Source organism: Chiroxiphia lanceolata, chromosome 1, assembly GCF_009829145.1.
Source record: "Chiroxiphia lanceolata isolate bChiLan1 chromosome 1, bChiLan1.pri, whole genome shotgun sequence".
In the NCBI taxonomy this organism is placed as follows: Eukaryota; Metazoa; Chordata; class Aves; order Passeriformes; family Pipridae; genus Chiroxiphia; species Chiroxiphia lanceolata.
The window spans coordinates 46,582,448-46,608,255 of record NC_045637.1 but is presented as its reverse complement, the minus strand read 5'-3'; the positions used below and the strand labels follow the sequence as shown (position 1 = coordinate 46,608,255).

The window sequence follows — 25,808 nt, the reverse complement described above, 5'->3', positions numbered from 1 at the left end:
GTACATTCTAAAGAACTTCTGTCATAAAGATGATCCTGAACAAACATCATGAACAGCCGATGGAAGGAGTATGAGGGGTTGATAAAACCACACAGCTGACCCACAGACACAGTCACATTTCCACTGGTCAATAAACAATATGCTTACAGAGGGTAGCTGGCAAGTTATCAGTGTGTCAATGATTGAGAGATGTTTTACAGATTAGAGAATAAAGATATTAAAAGAACCTGAAAACCAAATTTTAAATATATGATCTTTAACTACCTTTCCCAACAACAGTTCTTATGCACCAGCTTTCTTGTACCATTAGAAAGAAATTCTTTACTTTGTGCATGGTGGGACACTGGAACAGGCTGCCTAGAGAAGCTGTGGATGCCCCAACCCTGGCAGTGTTCAAGGTCAGGTTGGATGGGGCTTTGAGCAACCTGGTCTAGCAGAGGGTGTCGCTGCCTACAGCAGGGAACTTGAAACTAGGTGATCTTTAAATTCCTTTCAACCCAAACCATTCTGTGATTCTCCTTTGTGGAAAACTACTTGAGCCAGGCATTAAATTCAAGAACCTGTACCTTATGCCATAGAAAACCTTACAACATAAACACCAAGAGTATTTTATGCATCCAGTTTTTGGCATAAGGCTTGAAATTAAATGGCTACACCATACAGTAATAATTTTAATAATGAACAAAATATGATCGAAATCCACCACAACTTCCACTGACTCAGTTATGTATTAAATCTGTGCACAAGCCAGCAAAACCTGAAAGAAATATAGACAGGGAAAAAGCTCATACACACTTAGCATTATGTTACTAATGTTTAAAAGCTACTCACTTGTGGAAAAAAGGAATTTCTTTTTCCTCTTTTCATGTGCTTAAGCCAAAACATTGACCTATTGTAATCAATGAGCCACCATTAATAAAGCTCTATCCTGAAAACAACTAAGAGCTTACTCTTCACCCACACATAATTTCAATATAGGTATGCTAAATGCAGACACCAAAGTCTACTTACATAGATGTTTTGCTTGTATTTGATTGCCAGTTTACTTGTATTTGAATATCAATTTGCAAGCTAATTAGAGAACATTGCTGAGCCCATTACAGAAAAATAGTGCTCCACCATTAACTGCAGTGCTATATCACTAATTCCTTCTAAGACTGGCTTCAAACAACATCTTCATCTCCATTCAAAACAATTAGTGTACATTTATTTCACATTTTAAACTGCAGCGAATCAAATTTTTAAACGCTTTAACAGATTGCAGTGCTATTTTGATAGCTTTTATGTTACGAATTCTGCTTTTAGGGATTCCTAACTTTCCTATTTAAGAGAATGTTAAACTGGAACTCACAGAAGGCCTTAAATAATTCCTCCTCTCTACAACCTGAAACTCATATGCCATTAACTTTCAAAACCAAACAAAATCTACTTCTTAAAAGGCAGCACAATGCACAAGAAAGAGCTTGCTCCTGCAGGCAAGCAGACAAGATCATAATTATCTGCCCCTGCTCACAGGTCTGCCAAACTGCAGCAGACAGTAAAAAGGAAAAGGAGAAAAAACCAAAATGGGGCAGTTTCCGAAGCTCTTCAGGCAGCTCAGAGAAGGAGGAGATGCACCCAAGCCACGTTGTGCTGCTCCTCTGCCCAAAGCATCAGTGCCAACGGGCAGGCACGGGCTGCAGCCAGTGAGGTGAGGGATGGCAGCAGCAGGTGGTGGTGGGTGCCCTGGTTCTCCAGGATTATCTGCAGCCAGGCTGGCGGGTTAATGGGATTGCTGGCTAAGAACCGCCAGAACAATTCACTACGATGCCTGGGTAGGCCTGGGATGCAGCAGGCAGCAAGGGATGGGAGGAACTGATCCTCAGTTGCCCAATTCTGGAATAAATTAAAACAGGAAGAAAGCTCTCAGTTGCACTGCAGGAAGAAAAGAGGAGAGGAAAAAACCCAACCAAAACAAAACCAAAAAAACTAATAGAGAATCCAATACAGTGGAGTTTCATTCTGTTATGACCTTTCTCTCATCACCACTAACAGACCACATTTCTCATTAACTTATCTCCTTTACTGCAACAGGTCCCAGCAAATCAGCAACACAAGCTGACCTAAAGCCCACCAGAAAAAGCAGGAACAATTCTGTGACAGAATATCTCCCTGATCTAACTCACTTGTCCTGCAGCTACATCATTGTGATGTATTTATCCCTATAGAAAAGACAGTTGCAATCTTGGCATATCCTCTCCTAGCTTCACTTAAGGCTTGTGTTTTCATAAGCACTTAAAACTGCACATCTATACACAAGGTGAGAAACAAGGAAAAAAGTATTACTGCTACCAAATCACATGTTTTGAGATCACTCAACAGACACTGATTGACTCACAATGCTCAAACCCAGTGATGCCTCCAGAACAGTGGACAAGCTATGATGTGCAGCTGTAGGTACTTCTTTAGTCAACCTGATGTCTTGGCTATAGGATCAGTATATCTTAAAAAGGCTCTTCCCTGTGCATGTTCTGATCTTGAATGAATACTCAGACAATTAATTTTTTTAGCATTAGTATAAATTGCAAAAAAAGGGAAGATACAGACACCGTGTTCTCATTTTGGTGTCAAAAAGGCCAAGGTGTTTCTCCCAGAAAAGCTTCTCAGCACTAGTTGCTCACCTAATTCACATTGGCGAGCTCCACTGGGTCCTCGGCACTTCCTTTAGGGTGGGCTCAGATGGCCATGACTAAGTCAAATTGGATGTCACGAAGAAATCTGAAAGTACTACAAGATGCCTTCCTTTCTATCTTAGGTTGCTTCTGCTCTCTTCTTCCAACTAATTCCAAATTTCTCTGTGCTAGGGTTGTGGAGAACCTGTGCTTTCCTCTCCCCCTTGAACAACACCAGGGTTCATTCCTCCATTCATTCCACCATCCTTCATAACCTGGATTCTTCTGCTTTCATCTTCTCCCTAGACTTAGCTCCATTTTCTACTCCAGAGTTTCACTCCATTTAACCCCTAGCGTTATTTTCCTTGCCCTGTGGAGGACACATCAACCAGCCGGGGTATATGGAGAGGAGTTGAAAACCACCTGTGGCATTAAATTGGAAAGATTTAAAGTGTACCAAAGGTCAGTTGCTCCTTCTACAGCCTAATTAGAAAATAACAACAACTCTAGTAAATTTCATCCAAAAAATCCGACCCTGTTCCTTTGCACTTTCCTTCTCTTCCTCCTTTCTCCTCAGTTCAGCAGGGCTGACTATGATGCCTTGGATGTGTTGTGAAAGCTTGGAAGTGAACTCTTCCAAAAATTATCATTTCCAGACTAAAAAAATGCCCCCACATTGAGCGTCTCAAGTTCAACCAAAAGTAATGAATTTGCCTCACTGCATTCAACCCAAATCAGAGCAGTTCAAACTGTACTTGGACTTGTTGACTCACATCCAAGTTTTCAACACAGCAGTATTTGATTTGATGTAGTCTTTAAGTGTTTAAATACTACAGGAATTTATCTGTATTTAGTATGGTAATGTGTTTTACAATAAAGGACGTTTTCCTAAAATATCAGTCCAGTAGGATGCTCTAGTAAATTTGTCTTCCAGATTGTTAGAAAAAGGACAAGTCAACAAAAGATGTATTGTGGTCTTAAGCGAGAATTTGAATGCATAATTATACATACCATGTGTCTCACGTTATGCTAACACAGATGGCCTCACCTGAATTTTTGCTCCATGTATTTCATTTTTTTTTTTCTTGCAGCTCTTGCATGCAACAGCAACTTTTCTTCTATCTCTAAATAAATCACCCATACCTAAAGGCACCTTTGCCTGCTGGGGAGGCTTTCTGCCACAGCTTTGCAACAATCATTCCTCCCAGCCTTCCCTAGAGCACTGGTCAGCTTTGAAGAAGGCTCTAACTATAGTGATTCCAGGAGAAATAATGGCCCCTTGGGAATCAAAGCCAGATGGCATAGTTTAAAACTGAACTGAGGCTACACTAAATGGTGTTAGAAAGAGCATAATGCTAGACCCAGTTCCAGAGGGCAGAAACAAACAACTCCTTTGCCATCCTCCATTGAGCCATGCCCAGAGCTTACTGGAGCAGCTGACAACTCAGTTCTCATAATTCATATTTCTGCACACAAAAAGGACACTACCTTTGAGACACTCGCAAGTAACCAGCTGAATACAGGAAAAGGGAATAAGTACTAAGTAATTCAGTGCATTCCAAGTAAATGCATCATAAATGGAAATTACTATCTGAGCTGGACTAATTCACTAAGAGAGTAATTTACAGATCCCAGAACACTGCAACCATTCCAGATTTCCATAACTTCTCTGTATTTTTCTCTTTATCAAGATGTAGATATAAAATGCACTAGAAATAAATGCACCAAATAAGGGTAAATCATGTTTCTTCTTTGGAAAAAGCAGACAGAATAGTTCATTCAGGATTTCACTACAAAATATATTTCCACCTCTAATCCAAATATTCCATAAAAAGAAAACATTTTCTTTAGTATACGTTTATAGGTTTCTTTTAGAATTTCTTCTCATCTAGAACAAGTGATTAATTCTTTGATACTGGATATACAAATTGATCCACATACTACAATTCCATAATAGCTTTACAGTCCACCAAGGGATAATGTGAGTTATGTTTCTGAAATATTTGTCCTTTGTACATATTCAAAACATCACCACATTTCATTATTTATCCTTGTTCTCTGTTTATATATATGTAATGTTCAATATACAAGCTTGCAATGAGAAGATACCAACATTAGTCAATAGTTTAATATTTAAGAGTAAAATCAGGTATCACACACAAGTCAGACAAAAAGGAAAAAAGGAGTCATCATTCAAATAGGTTTTTTACCACTGTTCATCAAGGTGAACACATGCTATGTGTACTCCAGGATATATTCTATGCTTAAGGAATGAGGAGTAAGGAAACCATATCTCAAGAAAAGCAGTCTCCTGCTTCAGCAGAAGAAAGCTCTGATTTTCAGGGCAAAAGTATCTAAGAACACATTAAGAGCCTGGTACGTGAATAGACAAGAGGCATCATAAAACAGGTACTGTGCTAGTGTAGTTAAAGTAAACAGAAGCAGCTCTTTCAATCCAGGATAGTAAGCTCAAAACTGACACTGCAGAATTTAGGATGCTGTGGGGCATGGAAAGAGTACAAATAGGAAAACTGTTCAAGAAAAGAAGAGGAAAAGGATTAAAAAGGCAAGAAACAAAAAACTGCAATGCAATTGTAACATACAATAAAACAAGGTACAGCATCACCAAGCAACAGCATTAAACTTTACTCTGCTTCACATGGAAGAGGACAAAACTAGATCTACTAAATATTAAGATAACTGAAGGGAAAAAAAACTAAACCACATATTCCCAACACAAGCTTCCGGGGAAAAAAAATTCTACTCCCACTAAGGCTTAAAAGAATAACTAGAAGGATGGTGGGTTGTGCGATTATTCTTTTTTTTTTTTTTTTGGCAAGGGTGGGCAAGATGAAGAGTATAGGAAAAGAATTTCAGAAAACAATACTTCTGGGAAGAATTGAAACACTTTTTCCCCAGCTTGCCAGCAGCTCATAGAGAGACCCCATCCATCCGAGATTCTTTGGCTGTCTGCCTGGAAGGAACTTGTCAACTTGTCTTTTTGCTTAAGGCAAGGAGACTTCAAACAAAGTGGTTACCATTTTCATTTTTTTCATGGAAAGAAACAAAAAGGACAACTTTTTTTTTTCCACAGGGAAAGACTAGTTTCCCTCTTGGAAAATATGATTCTGCTAAAAGCACTTCCCCTGGCTCTACAGTTAATATGCACTGGAATATCAAAGCCCCCAGTGTATGCTGCCATACTAAGAATACAATTGTATGAGAGCTGTTCACAGAAAGAATGACACATAAGTCTTAAAAGATGTGCTGCCGTCTTCAGTTTGAATCATTAGGAGTTTTTTAGAAAGAATTTTATTCTTAGCTGATGGTAGACATTTGTAGAATAATAAAACACCACTAGCAATAAAAGAAAGCCAAGTGACTTCACCTGGGACAGACAGCATCCATGCAACCCTCCGCTACTATGTCAAGAAGAAATGTTAGTCACTCTTAAATGCCAGGCAATGCCTGAGCGCTGCTCTCCCAGCAACATGTTTCTGGGTTGTTTCAGACCAACTGGCATTTTCAACAGCAAACTACAAAATAAGTCTGTGGGAATGCCAAAATCAAGTTTTGTCACTCAGTTTGAAAGCATCAAAACAAATATTATTTTCTAAGCATTTCACTGCTAGAAGAGAAAAGGCAGTAGGGACACCATAGCTCTATTTAAACATACAAGGTCTTTGAGTAAAAAAATCTAAAGGAGTAGGAGTGCAAGTTTACCCCAGATAAATTGGCTAACCCTGTTCATTTTATGAGCACTTGGTACCAGGCTGAAAGAGGAAGGAAGGTGCAAGCGTGCCTCTTTCGGCAAAGCTGACGCCGATGCTTACTCTGGCTCAAATGGCTCATGAAACTGCGGCGTTACTCATCCATAATCACTGCTTATCTCTGTGATCAACACCAAAACATATTTTTTTCTTTATCACTGTGCAACTCAAAGAGATTAGAAATATTTTATAGTTACACAGCGCTCCAAGGATACATTTAGGAATGAATCTGCTTAGCAGAAAACTAAAATCATGCACTTAAGTAACAAGACAGACAGTGTTAAAGTAATGTCTTTGAAAGATAAGAAACTGCTACAATAAGTTATCAGTGTAAGAATCTCTAAGAAATGATTCACCAAATAACCATTCAAGTAACCTTTCTAGGTGAATGATTTTAGCTGAAATGCATTATTTGTATCTTAAAATTTGCAGGATATAGAACAAAGATTAGATAAACTGGCTGGACACATCGAACTGCCACAAGTACTTTTTCCTGGATGAACTACAAAAATGCAATAAAACCAGCACAAACAAGGGCATTTAATATATTAAATGGAACTCTCTCTTAACTTAATCTCTCCTTCCCTGAATATCACACCTTATTTATGGCCCTCCAAACAGCAATCACATTTTATTTACAGAAACAAGTCATAAGTACCGTGCCTACAAATTTGGGTTAGATATCTAGTTCTGCTAGGTGATGGCTGCAGAGTTATTTGCCTATTATTATTTTCTTTTTTTAAATGTTGGAACATTTAAGTCCTAAAATAATTCAAAGTATATTAAATTCTAAAAACTCCATGGATTTACTAAGATGGTTTTTAGCAGTGCATGAAGTTTCTTTTACTTCTGTTTCCAAAATTATTACTTCATTTTTTCTCCCTTTACAGAAATTAAGGTAGTAATTCTGAGTTCTTTGGTAAAATTCACCGTAATTTCATTGAAGCGACTGGAATCAAGTGGAACAACATGTAGAACAAAATAAACAAATTCAAAACCAGGCCTACAAGACTTCACTTAAATGTGTATAGTGACCTAAGCATGTTATATCTTAAAGTCAGACTTGCCAGACATTGTGCAAGACAAGTTCTAAGACATTACCTTTGAAGTCTCCAAGGCTACGACCAGTGAAGAGTGTTTAAGGGAGCATGGGGCATTGGTGATACTACGCCAGAAGGAGGCAACAGGACACAGCCTATATAGTGTGGGTTACCTCCTACACAGTTCAGTCACAACCTACTAAAGGAGTAGTTTCCAACTTCTTTTGCTGTGACTCCTCAACTAGATGCTTTTCCCCATTTCCTCATCCTGAAACCAAGGACAGCAGGGGCAGCTATCTTGGTCTCTTTTTCCCCCCTCTGCCCACATTAATAAATGTAGGGTTTCTTTTCCCTTCACCAATTTATGTTATTCTGAATATACTGCTCCACTAATTTTTCACATACTGGGACAACTGAACACCTGGATAACAACTGAACGTGTAGTTGCCTCTCATTCACAAAAGGACAAATTAGTAGATGCCATATGAATGTCCTAACCATATGAATGAACACATATATATCAAATATATATATTTTTTAAATGCTATGGGAACAAATCCGATCCTCCCTCAAAAACAAGCACCACCTGAATACAAGAATAAAGAGAAACCTCTTCAGAAAACATACAGTATCATGTAGTACATGATAGAACTCTGCTGATACTTTTAAAATAAAGATTTCCTACAACAGTACTTTAAAAGCCAGATATCCTATCTTACCGTAAAAGCTGGAACGCAGAGACCAACAAGTCATATGACAGCACTAATTTTATTTCAATTTTGGTGAGATGGAAGCCAAAGCACTTAAGAGAAGCCTGTCCCCCACTGTACTAGACCAAAGTAAATGAACAAGACAGGTAATAAATATGTCATCATTTTCTTGGTCAGTATTTTAAGAAGCAACTTGTCAAGAAAGCATCAAGTTAGGTTCAAATGACTCTGCAGCTGAGAATTCCACAAAGTCTCTGTGCTTCTGGTATCAATGCACAAAACCAAAGAAAATTAAGGCTTTCATCTCTAAATCATTCAGAAACTAGTATAAGCATCTACAAGGATGTCACAAGGTTATACAGGGAGAAAATCAGAAGGGCCAAAGCAGAGGTAGATGTTGATGGAAATGGTACTAAAATATTTGCTTATGCATTCAACAAGAATCACTAAGGGAATCCGGCTGCCTCCTGCATGAGCTGCTGTGGGAGAGACACTGGGAGAGGACTGCTCCCAGATTTCAGGTGCTACATCTGAACTCAGTGACAGTGGACAACTGCCTGGACAATCTGCACCTTGTCCCTTGGGAGTGGAAGCCCAAAGCTGAAGAAACCTCTAGGAAACAAAGGGAACAAAGTCTGTATTGGCTGGCAATCCAACAGTTTCCTACAGACCCTCCAGAAGAGCAGTTTCTTGTCCTCAACGTAACAAGATATTACAACACTAACGGGGACGTCCTGGAGAAGAAAAACAACTCCTGCACATACTATGAACGTCACTACCTCCCACACAAAATGACTGAAAAAATGAGTTACATGAGTTCAGTATCTGTGGGCACTGCCAGGTTGCACAGTACTGTGGGCCGCAGTGCCAGCAGGAGGACTGGCCTGCCCACAAGAAATACTGCCAAGAGTGGAACATAATCTGGCTACAGCCTAAAAGATAATAAAAAAAAAATCTTTCTAAAAATCCATCAGCAACTAAACGAGGGCTAAGGAAAATTTCCATCCTTTACCGAATGTGGGGGGAATTATAGGGACAAAGGACGAGAAAAAGTCTAAGGTACTCAGTGCCTCCTTTGCCTTCGTCTAATAGTAGATCAGTTGTTCTCCAGGTATGCAGCCTCCTGAGCTGGGAGACAGGGAGGGGGAGCAGGGGAAATGGTCAGGGACCTGGTACACCACTTAGACATACACAGATCTATGGGGCTTGATGGGTTCCATCCAAGGGAACTGAGGGAGCTAGCAAAACTGGTCATCAAGCAACTTTCCATCATTTACAGAAGTCCTGGATAACCGGGGAGGTTCCAGTTGATTAGAGGTGAGCAAGTATGACGCTCATCTACAGGAAGGACTGGAAGGAGGATCTGGGAAACTACAGGCCTGTCAGCCTCAGTGCAGGGGAAGGTCATAGAGCAGATCACCTTGAGTGCTGTCGTGTGGCACACAGAGGACAACCAGGGGACCAGGCCCAGTCAGCATGGGTTTAGAAAAGGCAGGTTCTGCTTGCCTGACAAAATCTCCTTCCATGACCCACTTAGTGGATGAGGATAATGTCTACCCTGACTTTAGCAAAGCCTTTGATGCCATTTTCCACAGTATTCTCCTGGAGAAACTGGCTGCTCATGGTTTGGATGGGTGCACTATTTACTGTGTAAAAAAAAACTAGCTGGATGACTGAGCCCACAGAGTGGTGCAAAGGGAGTTACAACCAACTGGCACCCGATCACTAGTGGTGTTCCCCAGGGCTCAGTGTTGGGGCCAGTTCTGTTCAATATGTTCACTGATGATCTGGAAGAGAGGATCAAGCACACTCTCAGTCAGTTTGCAGATGACACCAAGCTAGTTAGGAGTGTTGATCTGCTGGAGAGTAGGAAGGTTCTACAATGGGCCAAGGCCAACCATATGACCTTATTGCTCTCTACAGCTACCTGAAAGGAGGTTGTATTGAAGTGGCAGTTGGTCTCTTCTTGCAGATACAAGCAATAGGCATCACCTTCCATCAGGGGAGGTTTAGATCGGATATTAGGAAATTTTTTTCAGCTAAATGGCTGTTAAACATAGGATGAGGCTGCCCAGGGAAGTGGTGGAGTCACAAACCTGGAGGTATTTAAAGGATGTGCAGATGAGGTGGTTAGGGACACAGTGTAATAATAAACTTGGCAGTGTTAATGGTTGAACTTGATGATTTTAGAGGTCTTTTCCAACCTAAGTTGGAAAGGCAACAGAGATCAGAATCAGACACATGATTATACCCAAGAAGCAAATGTCATGCAACTATAGTTAACTTGCAGCATCATCTGAATCTAGTTTAATAACCAGAAAATAGGCTTTTGACAACAATAGTATTTCAAAATGACAGTATAATTAAATTTAAGTCAAAGCTATGCAATGATGGACTGCATGCTTATGTGTAACCAGCAAATTATATGCTTTTAAGCACGTCAGAATTTTCAAAAGAATTAACCACTGCAGTAATTCAGTTGAGGAAACAGTGGCAGGAAAAAGACTCCCCCAGGTCATTTTTCAACCAGCTGATATGGTGTGATACATAGTGTTTGCCTCATACAGTGTTTCCAATTCTTACTTCCCTAAAATGCTATGCATTTTAATACCATTCAAGGACAAATCAACAGTCATGCTTCACTCACTTCTGAGAAGCAAGGGAGGGGACTGTGGGAATGGCACGAGTAATGAAAAAGGAAGTCAGTCACTTGTCATCCTATGTTATTAGTTGAGATTCAGTTAATGCTGGTCAGTCATTATCATCAGGTTTGCATGAGCAATACTAACAATTAGTGTCCAGTCCACTGTGTTTCCTGGTGGGAAGAGAAAGGGGAGAAATTGCAGAAAGGGTCTTGATTTCACAGAGTGAAGAGAACTTTCACAAGACAGAGTAGATCTCACAACTTGTGTGATCTCCATTTTAAGACAAATTGACAGTTAACCAGTAAAAAACACATGGTGATTTCAAGGTGGCACCTTTGCCAAGCACTTGTCTGCTGTGCTGTGCGTTCCTGTTTCTAGCCCCGTCCATGTTTGTTCATCCACCAAGGAGTTCTCAGTGCTGATGGCTATTGCAAAAGTCCATAGTAGAGCCATCTATTAACTCCCATTTGGTGGGAAAGTGAGGAACATTCTCTTTCCTTTTTATTATTTTCTCTATTGGCAGAACATTTACTTTAATACATAAATTTCTAAGCTATCCTTTAGTAAAAGAAAAGTCTGTGGTGGTAGAATATATTTCCTTGAAACTGAACAGAAAAAAACTTTAACAACTCAAGTTTAAATACACACTAAAGCTAATCGATTCATCCTGCACTCAAGTTTCCGTTATACTTCTAAGAAAGCACAAAACAGGTCTGTAAAATATAATTAAGGAGAGACTGCTACATACAGCCCGTAAAATCAAGACTATAGCTTTTATTTCATTTGTTTTGCAGACTCATTAGAATTTTTTTCATTTAAATATCTTGAACAAATTTATATGTGAAAGAAACAATAAATTAAACTAAATTAGCCCTTATTTAAGCTGTATTTGAAACCATCTAAAACTGATGTTCTTAGTTCCACAATTTCTAAATTAGATAAAAAAAAAATTATGTTACCAGTTCACAAAGCAGACAAATTAATGCACATTTTTTAAAATGTTGTACTTCTGCAAACTTGTATACTGAAACTCAACTGGCTGGGAAACCTAGGAAAGATTCAGAGCGTGTGCCTCTGTGTCCTACTCTATCCCTGAAAAATAGAGACACAAGAAGAACAACGAACCGTATTCCCAACTTGGACAACCCGCGGGCAGATGCACTGACCGCAGGGCATCCCCGGCAGAGGCAAAGGCTTGCACTCACCAAGCACAACGTGAGCACTAGCATCCTGAGCCTGGGCATTGTGCCATTCAGATGCAGGCAGGTGCCAGGGTGAGAGAGCAGCACACTGTCTATGAGACAGCCCTGGCACTGCTTCTTACAGAGCCTGCAGTGCTGCAGTCACTGACCGAGGGCTCACAGACAATCACACTCTCATGTTGCTGTCTGTCCCGTTACTTGCTTTTCATAGGTGTCTCTTCTCAGGTTGCCACGAAAAAGCAGTAAGAGAACTGTCTCTGCATTAACATGAGTGCTAGGACTGGGTGCAAGTGCAGTATTTCTATGAAAGATATAACGCATAAAGAAAATTTTCATTGCCTCTTCATCATGCATACTTGGGCTCTAGGTATAGACTTGAAACATCAGTGCGAATGATGTGCTGAGAATGAGAATTAGTGGACAACAACAGGAAGTCCTCCAACACTCAGAGTTTTCAAATTACAGTCAGAGGTGCATGTGCTGCCATTAATGCCAACAGATTTTCCAAGTCCTATGACAGTAATCAAAAAATAATCACAGAGCAGCTGATGTTCTTTCCTGCAAGAGTTTCTGCCCTATTTAAGGACAAAAATGCTTCAGAGTGATTTATGGTTAAAATCAGAGGAACCAAAAAAAAAAAACAAACCAAAATCAAAATATGCTTTCTAACCATACCGTTGAGAAGAGGTTGTCCTCCATGCACACTCCTTGACACCACTGCACTGTGAACATCTTCAGGAAACCCAGTCTTGCATGACATATCTTCTTCACAGGTTGCTTTTATCGGTGCCTGAAACGCAAGACAAAATTTATGTAATACTTGCAACCCTCATTCACCAGAGAAACATTCGGGTTGGCATGTACTCCATTTTGCTGCTGTCTTGTAAAAGCAGAATCTTTGTTTCCGAATGCCTGCAATTAGGACCGCGAGGGCAAAGGGTTAATCTTTCTGATAACTGGAATGGAAGGAACAAATCCCACTTGTCTGGTAAGATCTAAATAATACACAATCTTGATTCTTCTGACAACTGAGCATTTCCACTAAACCAGCCATCAAGACTGAAGGGGAATCATAAGGGGAACAAAAACATTCCTTCCTCTGGAAATAAATGTTGCACAAAACCCTTTGGCAACTTTTTCACAGACAGATAACTTGAGAGGAATGACTTCAACCACTGCTTTAAAATGCTTTATTTAGAGTATTTCTATGTGAGGTTGTACCAGAACAACTAAACCAAGATAAAATGTTACATTTGCACTACGTTAACATTTGTGTTAGCATTCAAAAAGATACCATATAAAGCCAAATGTTTCCAATGCAATCTCCTTCCATTTCAAAGGGACATTAAGTTAAAAGCAGAGCAGCTCATTATTAAATCTGCACAACAAGGGTAGAGCTGAGCCACTGAAACTGTTTTTTCTCTCACTTGTTAAGAAAGTTTACCTTCAAATCACAGTCTTAAAAGAGTTTCATAAATGCCTTTCTATTAAAAAATATAATACAGCATTTGGAAATTTGTTTTTTCTGTATCTTCCACATTCAGAAGATACTTCTGATAGCTAAGCTATTTTCCAGGACAGCTCTGTGGCAAAGGACTAAGATTTCTTTTCAGCTGGTTGTTTTTGTCTCATTTCAGTGCTGCATAAGACAACAGCCCATCTTACATGTGAGTATGTAAGATACATGGCAAAATCCCTTTCACACTGCACAAGGCAGACAGACCAGCTCCCATGCCAGCCTGGGCTGAGATATGTACAAGAAATCACGAGAGCCCTCACACAATCTCAAACATGCCTACATGCCAAATAAAGGCCTATCCACATGCATGCCTAGATGGGTCTGGTCTTTGAAAGCACAAGCAACTGTGTGGTTATATCATACTTTAATCTAATCAAGACTTAAATTAGATTTTCCTTTTTATTTTCTCAGATGGTCTTCTGCCAAGCAGACCTGTTCAAGGCCATGTAAGCACATCTGCACCTACTTGACAAAGAAAGCCCTACAGGAAAAGGAAAGAAAAAAAGGACAGAGAAAGAGGACAGGATGGTGTTATTCACCCATTCACAATAGTAATTTCAGGGAAAAAAGAGTATTACAGCAGAGGTGGGACAGGAGCACCTCAAACTACAAGGGTTTTGTCAGGGAAATGGGACGGGACAGAAGCATAATCTCTCCACTGATATACACACGGTCAAGCTCAGCCTGCCAAGCCCTACTAGAATAATTTTATCACTAATACGAGGAGGCATTTGTAACACATTGCTCTACATTAACACCAACACATTCCTAACTGTGCAACTCAACACTCACACTAGCAAAAATTAAAAAAATTACTACATAACTAGCAAGTTAATTCACTATCCAGGTAACTGCTCAGTGAGACAACTTGATAATTATCGAGTTTCAGGTTAATGGAAACTGTGGTGTGGATTTACTTGTGACTTAAGCTCTACATAGGTATCTCACCGTGTACAATTGCTTATGTACTTGAAAATGTTTATATGTGGACCCTAAAGAGAAAGCAAACATAAAGTAACAGTTTAAATCACCATGGGACTATGTTACCCGCAAAACTGGAACTTGGATCTGTAGCTAAGCCCAAACAGTCTATTTAAACCCTGAGTTTTTAAAATAAAAAGATGGTAAATTAGAAATAATTAAAATTCCAACTGCCAGTTTCCTCAGCTTTAGAACTCAAATCACAAGTTTGATAAGGTTCCCATAATTTGAAAGAAAACTAGTAAGAGACTCATTTAAACTACTGTACAAAAGATGATGTCACAGTAAATGTGGTGGAAAAGAAAAAAAAAATAGACTTTCATGGTATCATTGATACAAAAAGGTACTGGGTGGCTTGGTGGGCAGCTGAGGAGATAGCAAGATTTTTAACAAGTCTGCACCCATGTGCCTGGGAATCTTTCAGCCTTTCCAGTAATCTATATGTACTAAACAGCTCTTATAAACTGAAACAATGCCCACTGAAACAAAGGCTGGGGGACATGAATAGAGAGCCTTCTTTATTCTTTCATTTGCAGCCATCGATTTTATCCGGAAACAAAAGACTGTACTCTGCTCTCCAAAAACAGCCCTTTGTAAAGATTGTTTCAGAATAAAAACACAAGGGAAAGAAGAATTCAAATTTTCAGCAATTCTTAATTGCCCTGTGTTAAGCGTTCTGAATTAAGTTGAAGTTGCAACTTCAGACACACCAGGTCATATCAAGTTCAGCCTAAGAGTACTTCAAGATTTAAACCATTTTAACTCAAAGCAAAGGTGGATGCTGAAATATTTTTATCCCCTTATCTGGGGCAAAAGGTGAAAGCTAATGAAGATTATGATTACAAATTACATTATTGGAATTTACAGAGTTTTGTGTGATTAGTACAATTCCCAAGACTGTTTCAAACATAAGATAATATTACTTGTACGTTCATCTACAGAAGGACTCTACTTAAAAAAACCCCTGTCATTTAAGATGGAAAGCAATTACTTTAGCTTGTACCCACATAAAACCTACTCAGTGCAGTTACAAAACTTTAAACAAGTTCAGCACCTGGAAAATTCTCCTCTCAAGCGCTGACAGACTTTGCTAGAGCAAAATAGAGTTACTACTGAAAAAGTATTCTGCGTTCCTCATCCTTTATGACTTATTTAGTCATTTTTAACTGCAAAATGAGTAATAACCATTACTATCTTCAGATGCTAGAGAGCTAACACCTAGTCAAACATGGTGTCAGATCATGCATATAAACTCAGTACTGTAAGATCTCAGAATAAATGCAACACACAAACTGCAATTTTGAAGCATCATGATGTAAATTAGAAGTCCTTTGCCAAAACTGTTATTCAATCAATTAAGAGAATTCACCTTTTTGATATACTTAGACAGGTAAGTTTGCAATTTTGATACCTTGCTCCTCACTTACTTTAGTTTCATACTTTAGTTTCATATCTAGAAATCTGTGTTTTAATTCCAAGGTTGTATTCTGGCTCAGTTAAAAAAAAAATAAATTACAAAAACACCACAACAACCTGTTAACAATCTCAATTTTATAATTCTAAACGATTCGCATTTACATCTTTTTCTAAACATCACCAGTAGAAGTTTTCCAATACAAGCCTCACAGTTGTGAAGTTTGTAAACTGAAACAAGAGTAAAGCCAGGCAGGATTTCTTCACTAGTCTTGACAGTTCTGGATGAATAACCCTTTCAAATTTCCATAGTTTCTAAAAAGTAGACATATTTAAAATGCAATTCCAAACATCTGGAAACATCCATTAAAGAAACATCTATTTCGAAATGTAAGCTCACCACTTCTGAATATACCATACACCACTGGAGTTCAATAGTAGCTATATTTATCTGAAATATCAAAAGTCTCCGTTCTTCAAAGTCTCTTATTCTGCATGTATTACAACATAAGATTTCTTAATAGCAATTGTACCAAAATGCAAGGGAAGTTGCTTTTGAAAGACTGTTTTCTTTTATAATCAATGTAATTTACTCCTATAGGAAAATAAGCCTAGGTAGTAAAATGAGAAAAAGAGGGGTATGCATCAGAGAAAATATACTATAGAGTATAATTGAACATAGTACAGCTACTAGTTGCCAAGTCCAGCCAATTCACCAGGACATTATTGTATGAAGTTCAAAACAATGTCTGACATAATTATATGTATGACTAAGCAAGAACAGGGTATTCGAGCTCTTCCTCCTTAATAACCAATATTAATTTGCAGTTATGACAGTAATATTCAACTTAAGCACAGATCACAGAAACATTTGTGACTGTGTTTAAAGACTGGGTGTTTCTTCATTAATTTAAAAGCCAGGATGGTACCCAATACTCATTTGCAACTTAGGTTGCAACTGTAGAGATTGTTCTGTCCATTTTTAGTTTTGTGTAAAGACATTATCTGACACAGTGGGATATGCTGTAAAAGGTGGGTGTTATTTCATAGCAAGTTTCTGCTTACTGCCATAAGGTATACAAAAGATACTCTGCAGGATGATAGAACATCTCTGAAAAGCTTTAGATGCTAAAATTCAAACTGTTAAGCAACTCTCTTAAATCTCCAACTTGCTGCAAAGAAAAGCTGCAACAGTTTATACCCCCACGGTACTCAGTACTTCAGCGAATGTAGTCAAGTATAATTTGTTTTCAACTGTAGAGTGCAACTGAAGCAAAAGAAATGTGCCTTTCATTCAAATTGTTCAGGAAGCCAAGAGCTTCCAAAGTGGGTGCCAGGCTACATCCTCCCAGAGGTCATTCAGTTACACCAGAAAGGGCTTTCGTTAGGCCATCTTCACTTCTACTTAATGCTCTGTTTCATGAACCACAAGATTTTAGACCAGAAATTAAACCAATGCTTACAGCTCTCAAGCACCTTCCCCAAGTGACAAAATCTGCAACATCTGTGTTTTTAAATAAAGTTGTTTTAAACCACCAAAGGTTCATAGAATCATAGAATGCCTTGGGTTGTAAGCAACCTTAAAGATCATCCAGTTTCAACCCTTCTGCCATGGGCACGGACACCTTCCATTAAACCATGTTGCTCAAAGCCCCATCCAGCTTGACCTTGAAAAAGTTGAGGTATGGGGCATTCTCAACTTCTCTGGGCAACCTGTTCCAGTGCCCTACCACTGTCACAGTAAAGAATTTCTTCCTAGTATCTAATCTAAACCTACCTTCTTTCAGTTTGTAGCTATTCCCCCTTGTCCTGTCACTACATGCCCTCACACAAAGTCTCCCTCCACCTTCCTTGTAGGCTCCCTTCAGATACTGGAAGGCTGCAATTAGGTCACCGAAGCCTTCTCTTTTCCAGGCTGAACAATCACAATTCTCTCACGCTTTCCTCATAGCAGAGGTGCTCTATCCCTCTACTACTCATCTTCATGACCCTCCAACAGGTCAATGTCCTTCCTCTGCTTGGGACCCCAGAGCTGGATGCAGCACTCCAGGTGGGGTCTCATCACAGCAGAACAGAGGAGCAGAATCACCTCCCTTGACCTGCTGCTCACGGTTTTGGTGCAGCCCAGGATATTGTTGCTTTTCTGGGCTGCAAACACACATTGCTGGGTCACATCCAACCTCTCATCCACCAGCACCCCCAAGTCCTTCTCAGCAAGGACTCTCAACCTGTTCATCTGCCAGCTTTACAAAACATGTTCATAGCCTATTCTGTTAACTCCAACTGAGAAACAATGTTCATTTGCTTTACTAAAAAAGGAGACACTTATTTAGTATATCCCACATAGTTCAAAGCCATCACCCAATATGGACGTTTCCCCTCCCTCAACTAGGAGAGCATGGGAGTGCTGCATCTTTCAAAACACGTGGTTCTTCAAGTAAGTCACAGTTCAGAGTAGGGTATCTTAAAATTTCAACTGCAATAATAAAACTAAATAGAATTTCTGTAAGTCGAAGCTACATTTTTTTTATAATAATAAAAACATCTCAACCAAATAAGCCAGTCCTGTATTGGACCATACATTCTAATTTCTCTACAAGAGGAAATGGCCTCTCTCTGATTTGATAATAGCCATTGTATTGCTCACACTGAACATCTCAGCACATGAAAACTGCTGCTAATGTGTACCGGAGGATGCTGTTTTTTCCTGAGCTTTGGGGAGGCCTTGCTGGGCCTCTTTGGGGGGATCACAAAATTTTAACTATGTCTTCAGCTGCTGGGTGATAATTATATGCTAATTATAAGGAATGGAAGAGTCCCCAGAGGAGTCTGTTGGTAAAAATATATTTTTTAAATATGTCAAGGAGTGCCTAGAGGAGAGGATAAATGCGCCTTTTGGAAACATGATATTTAATTAAATACACGAATACTGACTAAAACCAAATAGTTTAACTGAAACACTAAAAAGATTTGGCAGCGATACACCTTCCATCTTGGAAGCTGCTGATCCTGTATCTGTTTTCATAAACCATTTAAAAATAGAAAGCCTAATTTCTCTTCTTTATTCAGACAGAGCTCCCATGATCTTTCAACGAGAACTGCAAGATCAAATCAAATGATGAATCATGCAGACTTGGTTATACACCTCTCAAGGTGAACTGCAACATGGCCTGACATCTGGGTGAAAAAGGTCCCTCTTAGCTCAACTCACAAACTACAAACACACTTTAGCAAAATACAAATCTTCATTAAATTCATCCTGCAGTAATGTACAATACCTTTCTTTCCTCTCAAGACTCATTTCTTTGTATACCAGTATTAACTTGGTCAATGAGCAAGTCCCAGTTCAGTGGTACGTGAGAAGTACTTTACCACTGCTACTGTAAAAGACATCAAGTATTCCTTTTGCTTTTATTACTCTTCACTCTGACATGTCTCACTGCACTTTACGTACAACTAGTGCCACCGGGTTATTGGAAGTACAGAAGTATTCAGCAAGGCCACTACAGGTTCCTCCCACACTTTGTAACAAAAATCTAAAATACAAATGCCAGGGAACCTTTGGGGAATGGACTTATGTTTTGTATGCATGTATACACTGTTTGAAATAAATTAAATTCTCCTCCTAACGGGAGCGGTGGTGAACTACTGAAACTACTGCAAGTTTTCTAAACTTTTTTGTTAATCTACAAAAGCATTTACAAAACCAATGAGAAACAGAAAGAGAGTTTAACTGGCAAATTATTCTCTAACTCAGGTAGAAAAAGCCATTCAAAAATTCCTTCTCCTTACCACATGACAAAAAGTCCCTTACACAATACTGTCTGTACTGAGTAAAAATAACTTTACTCACAGCTTCCTCAAGCTATTTTTAAATATACACATGCAATTCTGTCACAACTAAACTGTCTCATGTGTTAGTGTTCAGCTATTTAAAAAACTAATAAATTAAATTATTGATATAAAAGCATCAATGAAACTAAGAAAGATAGAACATGACAGGGTTCTTCCAGTGATGTTTCTGGGAGGTCCCCCAACTTCTGGGAGCAGAAGGGAAAACAACAGATAGGAAATTTTTGAATTAGACACTCTTGACTAGATGTAGTTCAAAAATATGGTAATTTGAGACAATATTTTAAAAACTGGTATCAAAACTATACATTCATCTTCCTAGCATGCTGAGCTGCATGCCTAGGTAGCAGTACTACCCATGAGGAGAGAGAGCACTAGAAGGTTCTCTAGAAAATACATATTTATAAAAAATACATAAATTGACAAGAGAAGAGAACATACACACCTTTGGTTATGTAAGCAGTATATGCATTCCTGAGCTTGCTATAATATCTGGCCAGACAATTAGAACTCATTTAATACGCAAAATTATCTCCTGCTTTGTCAACCAATGACTTAAATTCCAAAACCTCGCTGCTGAATTATGCAACCTTATCTGTCCTATAACAGATGCAAAAAGTAGTTTTTAGAAATTATTGTAACAAAATATATATTTAAATAATATATTCAGTTTAATATCCAAAGAGATAATTGTAGAACTGAAGGAAAAAAAGTATCTGAATTTTGAGGCTGTGTCAGTGGTATCACTATCACCTAGACCAGACAGACAAGGATTAGAGAGCTCTCTGCTGCAATAGCCTGCCACATTTAACTTTTCCAATAGATTCTTTGAAGACAAAGTAAAACCAGAACAGAAAGATCTACTTCCAAAAAGGCTGAGGTACTCGCATAGCTATCCTGGTCTGGGGCTTATGAGATGTGTTATAAAATGCATTCAGTTCATTTCAGTTCACTTTGTAAGGAGTTAACGATGTTGGAGTCTGTTAATGGGGTTGAAAATCAGAGACATCCTAAAACTTATGTTTATACAATTGTATATTTACTGTATTACTTAAAATAGACTAATTAAAAAAATACCTAAGACACAGGTATATTGTGAGAGACAGAATATGTACCCACAACAGGAGATCTCGCTGCCACTTACTCATAAAACCACATTAATATTTCTCATCCCAATTCTGCCAGCAACTACTGCTGGGGCTGATTACTAGAGGGGTAGAGGTGGCAAGAAACGCCATTGATGAATTCTCAGCTGAGGCAGCTTAACAGGAGTGTCATTTAGGGTAGTAGCTTTATCACCTGGATACATTCGCTAAGACCTGGAAGATGACCAAAATTGCCTGCAGAGGGTAATAACTTATGTCCTCTGTCATCATAATTCGAATTCAAACCAGTCACCTAAGCTCCAAAGGCTCCAAAACTGCTTAATTGTTTACTTGCTTTTGATTTAGAAGTGGACAACATCCAGAGTGCTTCAATCACCTTATATTATATGTTAAAAAAAAATTATTCCCTTTTTGAGCACAATTTCTACTCCCCTTTCCAGTTTATTTCTAACAGTATTTTCATTCCTGTAAACTCATGCTAGCTTTCCCATTCCTTCTTAAATCCTGTTGGACTGGAACTGTTGTTTTAGCCAGAAAAACAAGACTCACTCCTTTTATCCTCTTTTCTGTCAGGATTTTTTTCACATAATACTCTCAGACTCATACTGATCTGCTAACCAGCAAAATAAAGGGCAGTTTTCATTCTCTTCTGTCTTGAGCAGGTTACATATTGCTAAAACTCTAGAGCCCCGTTTCCTGTACATAAACAACATCCACAGATCTGCCATAAAATCTGATTCCAGTTACAATCTCTCAAGTAATTCCATAATGTCAGCTTTTCTACACCACTAACAAACAACAAACTGATTAATAACTGTAGAAAATAAAGGTAGATAGCAGTTGTGTTGCACAGAGGAAAAACTAAGCGGAAAGGTTCAGCATTTCAAAAGAACCTGACACAGATAACCTCATACAAACCAAAACTAGTAGGTGCGATGACAGGGGAATAAAAAGTTAGCACTGCACCTAGCTTGGGAAGGTTCTTCGCAGTATGCTTGAAAGAAGAAGGGGAGAGGAAAAAAGAGCTTTTAAAATGAAAGTGTTGTACAGACACAGGTCTATAAATCTGATTTCATACCCAAGTTCCAATTTTGTTACACACTATTAAAAATCAACCTTAACCTGATTTAATGGATACCCAAACAAGGGGGAAATTGGATTCCCCAACCGTAACGTGCCAGTGACACTGAGTGATACATAAAAGCAACACGGTTAGCTCCTGTCCTTAATTCATAGCTTGTGCTTCAATTTCAAACCTGCCTTGGGTAGAAGGAAAAAAAAAAAACAACCGGAATAAAAGCTTACTGCAGATTTTGTGCTTTAAAGATTTATTGAGATAGGAAGACTAAACAGAACTGAAAGCACATACAGTAAACAGCACATAAGGACTTTAAAAAAAACCACAACCCAACATAACAACAGCCGGTAAGTGGTACATCACAAGTTTCTGAACAGGGTGGCTGCTCTCACATGCAGCCGCTCATGCCCAGCCGGATACTCCCGTGTCACGCCAGCCAGCCTGCCTTGCGTCCCCCTAAGACTCAAGGGAAAATCCTCGTACCTCGCCTGGTGCAAGTCATCAGCCCCCGAGACAGCCTCAGAAACTGCGGGAGGGACTCATTCGCCTGGGGACCCCGTGAGGGGATGGGGGTGTCAGAGGGACGGAGAAGCGGAGACGGGCGGACGGCCGGGCTCCTCCTGCCCCCCGCTGCGGCGGAGGCGGCGGGGCCGCACCATGGACAGTGGCTGTCGCCCGCCGCCCCCCCCGCCCTGCGCCAGCCGCTGCGGGCTCGGCGGGAGGGCGCCCTGCCCGCCCCAGCACCCCGGCCCCGCCGCCGGCCTCGCCTCAACCCGCTCCCCCGGCCCGGCAGAAATGCCCCAACCGTAAATACCATTAAGAGGCGATGATCTGCGCCATCTGTCCTTCGGACTTACCGCCCTCTCCACCCCCGGCGCGGCGCCGGATACGAGCTCAGCCAGCACAAAGCGCACGGGGAACCCACCGCCACCCTCCCACCTCCGCTCGGGGAGCTCCGCGGGCTCCGCGCCCGCTCCGGACACCGCGCGCTGCCGGAGGGGAGCCCAACCACCGTCCCGCGGGCATTGCCCTCGCTGCCCCAACCGGGATCCATTTTGTCGTCTCCCCGTTCTCTTCCCCCCCCCCCCCCCCCCAGCGTCCCGGCAGTCCTATCTCGCCGCAGACCCCTACTTTCTGCACCCCACGGGGAGCACATCGCGGCCGGCGGTGCCCGGCGCCTCCCCGCGTCCCGCGACCACCTGCCCAGGACCCCGTCACTCGGGACACAGCCCGCCTGGAGGGCCCCGGCGAGGCAGCAGCAGGACTCGGATAATAATAAATTAAACACTTCGGAGCCCGAGCCCGTCCCAGTGGAAATTCCCGTTAGCGGCAGGGGGTGGGGAAGCCCAGCGCCCAGGCGGAGGCTGATTAAATTCTTCCCGGGAAGGGATTAGTGGGCACGGGAGCCGGGGGTAGTCGAGGCGCGGGGGCTGCCCCCTTCCCCGCACTTCTCTGGCACCCCTGCCCGCCCTTCCCCACGCGGGGCGGGAGAGTGGGATGTGCGCTCCGTTCCCCGCTCCGTTACTTTGTCCCCCGCGCTCATGGCGGGGCCAAGCTCCCGTGCTCCTGCCGGCCGCGCGGGGACCGGCCGGCCCCCCCGTCCCGCGGCACCTGCTCTCCCGGCAGCGAGGGGGGGAATCCGCGCCCCGTCACCTCTCGCGTCTCGGGGACCACCCTCTCCCTCTCAGCCGGCCCTGGGCACGAGCTCCCCTGTCTCCCCGGAGCCCGGCGGGGCTGCCCCGAGCAGGTGGCTCCGCGCAAGCGGCCACAAGCCATCGCGGGGCACACCGGCAGCGGGGCAGCGGCAACAGCCACCTTCCCCGACCCCCTCCCAGAGACTCCCCCTCCTCAAAGCGGAGCCTGCCTGTCCCCCACCCCCCCTCCCATTTGCCCCCCGGCTCTCCCGCCTTCCCCGGGCATCGCCGCCCGTAGGAGAACAAAGAGCCGCAGCCCGGCCCGCTCCCCGCCGGCGGTGCTTACCTGCTGCAGGGCCGCCAGCAGCATCAGCGCTAGCGGCGGCAGGATCCGCGGCGGCGCTCCCGCTACCCGGCACATGGAGGCGAGAAGGGGCGGCGGCGGGGCGGCCCCCAGCAGTTCCGGAGCGCGGCTGGAGCCCGCGGAGCGGGGCGAGGGGAGCGGCGGGGAGGGTCGGGCAGCGGCAGCTGCCGGGAGCTGCGGTCGGCGTCTGCCCCCGCCTGCCGGAGCCGGCTGCCGCTCTAGCTCATGGGCAGCGATGCAGCGGAGGAAGAGAGAGACGGCAGAGAGAGCGGGGGGCGGAGGATGGATGAAACTCAGCTCTGGGTCAGCCTGCTTGTCTCTCTGCCGAGCCCCCTACGCGGTGCAGAGGGTGGGCAGGGAAGAGGAGGAGGAGGAGGATGGGCGAACAAAAGGCTGGGAGATAAGAAAGAAGTAGTCGCTGCTGCTGCTGCGAGGCCAGTGCGGTGGCGGCTCCCCTCGGCTGGCTGACTTCCCCACGTCTGGATCGTGCCCACCTCGGTCCTCCCGCCGGTGGCCCTCAGCGAGCTCGGGCAGGCGGCTCCTCTCAGCGCCTCAGCCCGGGCACGCCAGCACCGCCGCTTCGCCGGCCCCAGCCCTGCTGCATGCTCGCCCCGCACTTTCTCTCTCCCTCTTTCTTCTCCTCCCTCCACCCCTCCCCCTGCAGGCAAAGCCCTCCGCCGAAGCACAATGATAACAATACCCCAGCAGCCTCTGCCTGCCGTGCGCCTGTGTACGCGCTCGCCCGATGCCTGCCTGCCTCCCTGCTGCTGGCAGCTCCCTCTTCGCCTCCCGTCGCTCCCTGCCGGCCGCACGGCCAATGGGAACGGCACGGCACAGTGAGCGCCGGGGAAATTCGCCGCTGTGCCTGCGAATAGCGCTGCCCCTCCTCGGTCCGCGGAGAGCGGGCGCTGAGGGCAGCGGGGCAGGCGCCAGCGCCCATTCACCCTGCAACACCAGCAGCTCTGGAGCGGGGGAGCGAAATAAATTCCAACCCACACACTTGGTGCACTGAAATGGTTTGGGGGGGGGGGGGGGGGGGGGGGGCGAGAACTTGCTGTGGAAGGAGGGAGCTGCCGTGTTCGGCAGGGAACAGTCGGTGCAGTGAGAAGCTGCGGGGGCGCCGCTGGTGCCCGCCCGCTGCCCTGGTGCTGGCGGCTCGGCAAGTTCCGCTCAGCTGTTACTGCTTAGCTTTTTTTGTTTTTCTTAACCACCTCCCCTCCGTATTTTTTTTTTCCTAATGTACCTGCTGAATTTTATCAGCAAATGTTTTCAAAACCTTGGCTTGTCCAAAAATGTCAGCGTGCGGAAGAGAGCTGGAAAGTGCTGCTGAGCGAACAGTTAGAGAAGCGAGTACCAGTGCTGGCTCATTTGCGGAGCTGGCACAGCTTGTCTCTCGCCCATAGGTCAGTCGGCGAAGTTGTTTTGTGTCCATGCATCAGAGCTTCCATCCTTGGATATAATAAGGGGAGGATTTGTAGGCATTGGCCCATAGACAATCTCATGAAGTAGTGATTCAAAATGGTGCATTATTTATTTTAAGGCATCTTGTTTTACACTTGAACTTGGAAGCAAAATACTTTTCCCCCCGTGCTTTAGAAAATAACACAAACCGTCATGCTCATGTTTTGAAAGGAAACAGCGGATTTGCTTTTATATTTTTGTCGGGGAAAGGCGGGGTAAGTACGCGCTTTTACGATGCTGATTTCATTAGTCTTGAAACTGGAAATAGCGGTCACTTGTGAGCTGCGATAGAGCTGTGTACCCAAGTCAGGGAAGAGGGAGGACAGGCCCAGAAGCCGCGGGGGAGATGCGCGCCCGCCGGTGCCGGAGCGGGAACCGCGCC

At 42.5% G+C, this 25,808-nt stretch overlaps 1 protein-coding gene across 1 annotated transcript in view; it reads right to left on the bottom strand.

Moving 5' to 3' along the window:
* Window positions 1–24,055, bottom strand: part of CDH2 (cadherin 2) — a 118,897-nt gene extending 94,842 nt beyond the window's left edge. The window contains 2 exon segments of the mRNA XM_032697291.1: window positions 12,694–12,808; window positions 23,948–24,055. Of these exon segments, the coding sequence (XP_032553182.1) occupies window positions 12,694–12,808; window positions 23,948–24,022 (190 nt within the window). The 5' untranslated portion in view covers window positions 24,023–24,055.
* Window positions 24,056–25,808: the final 1,753 nt, after the last annotated feature.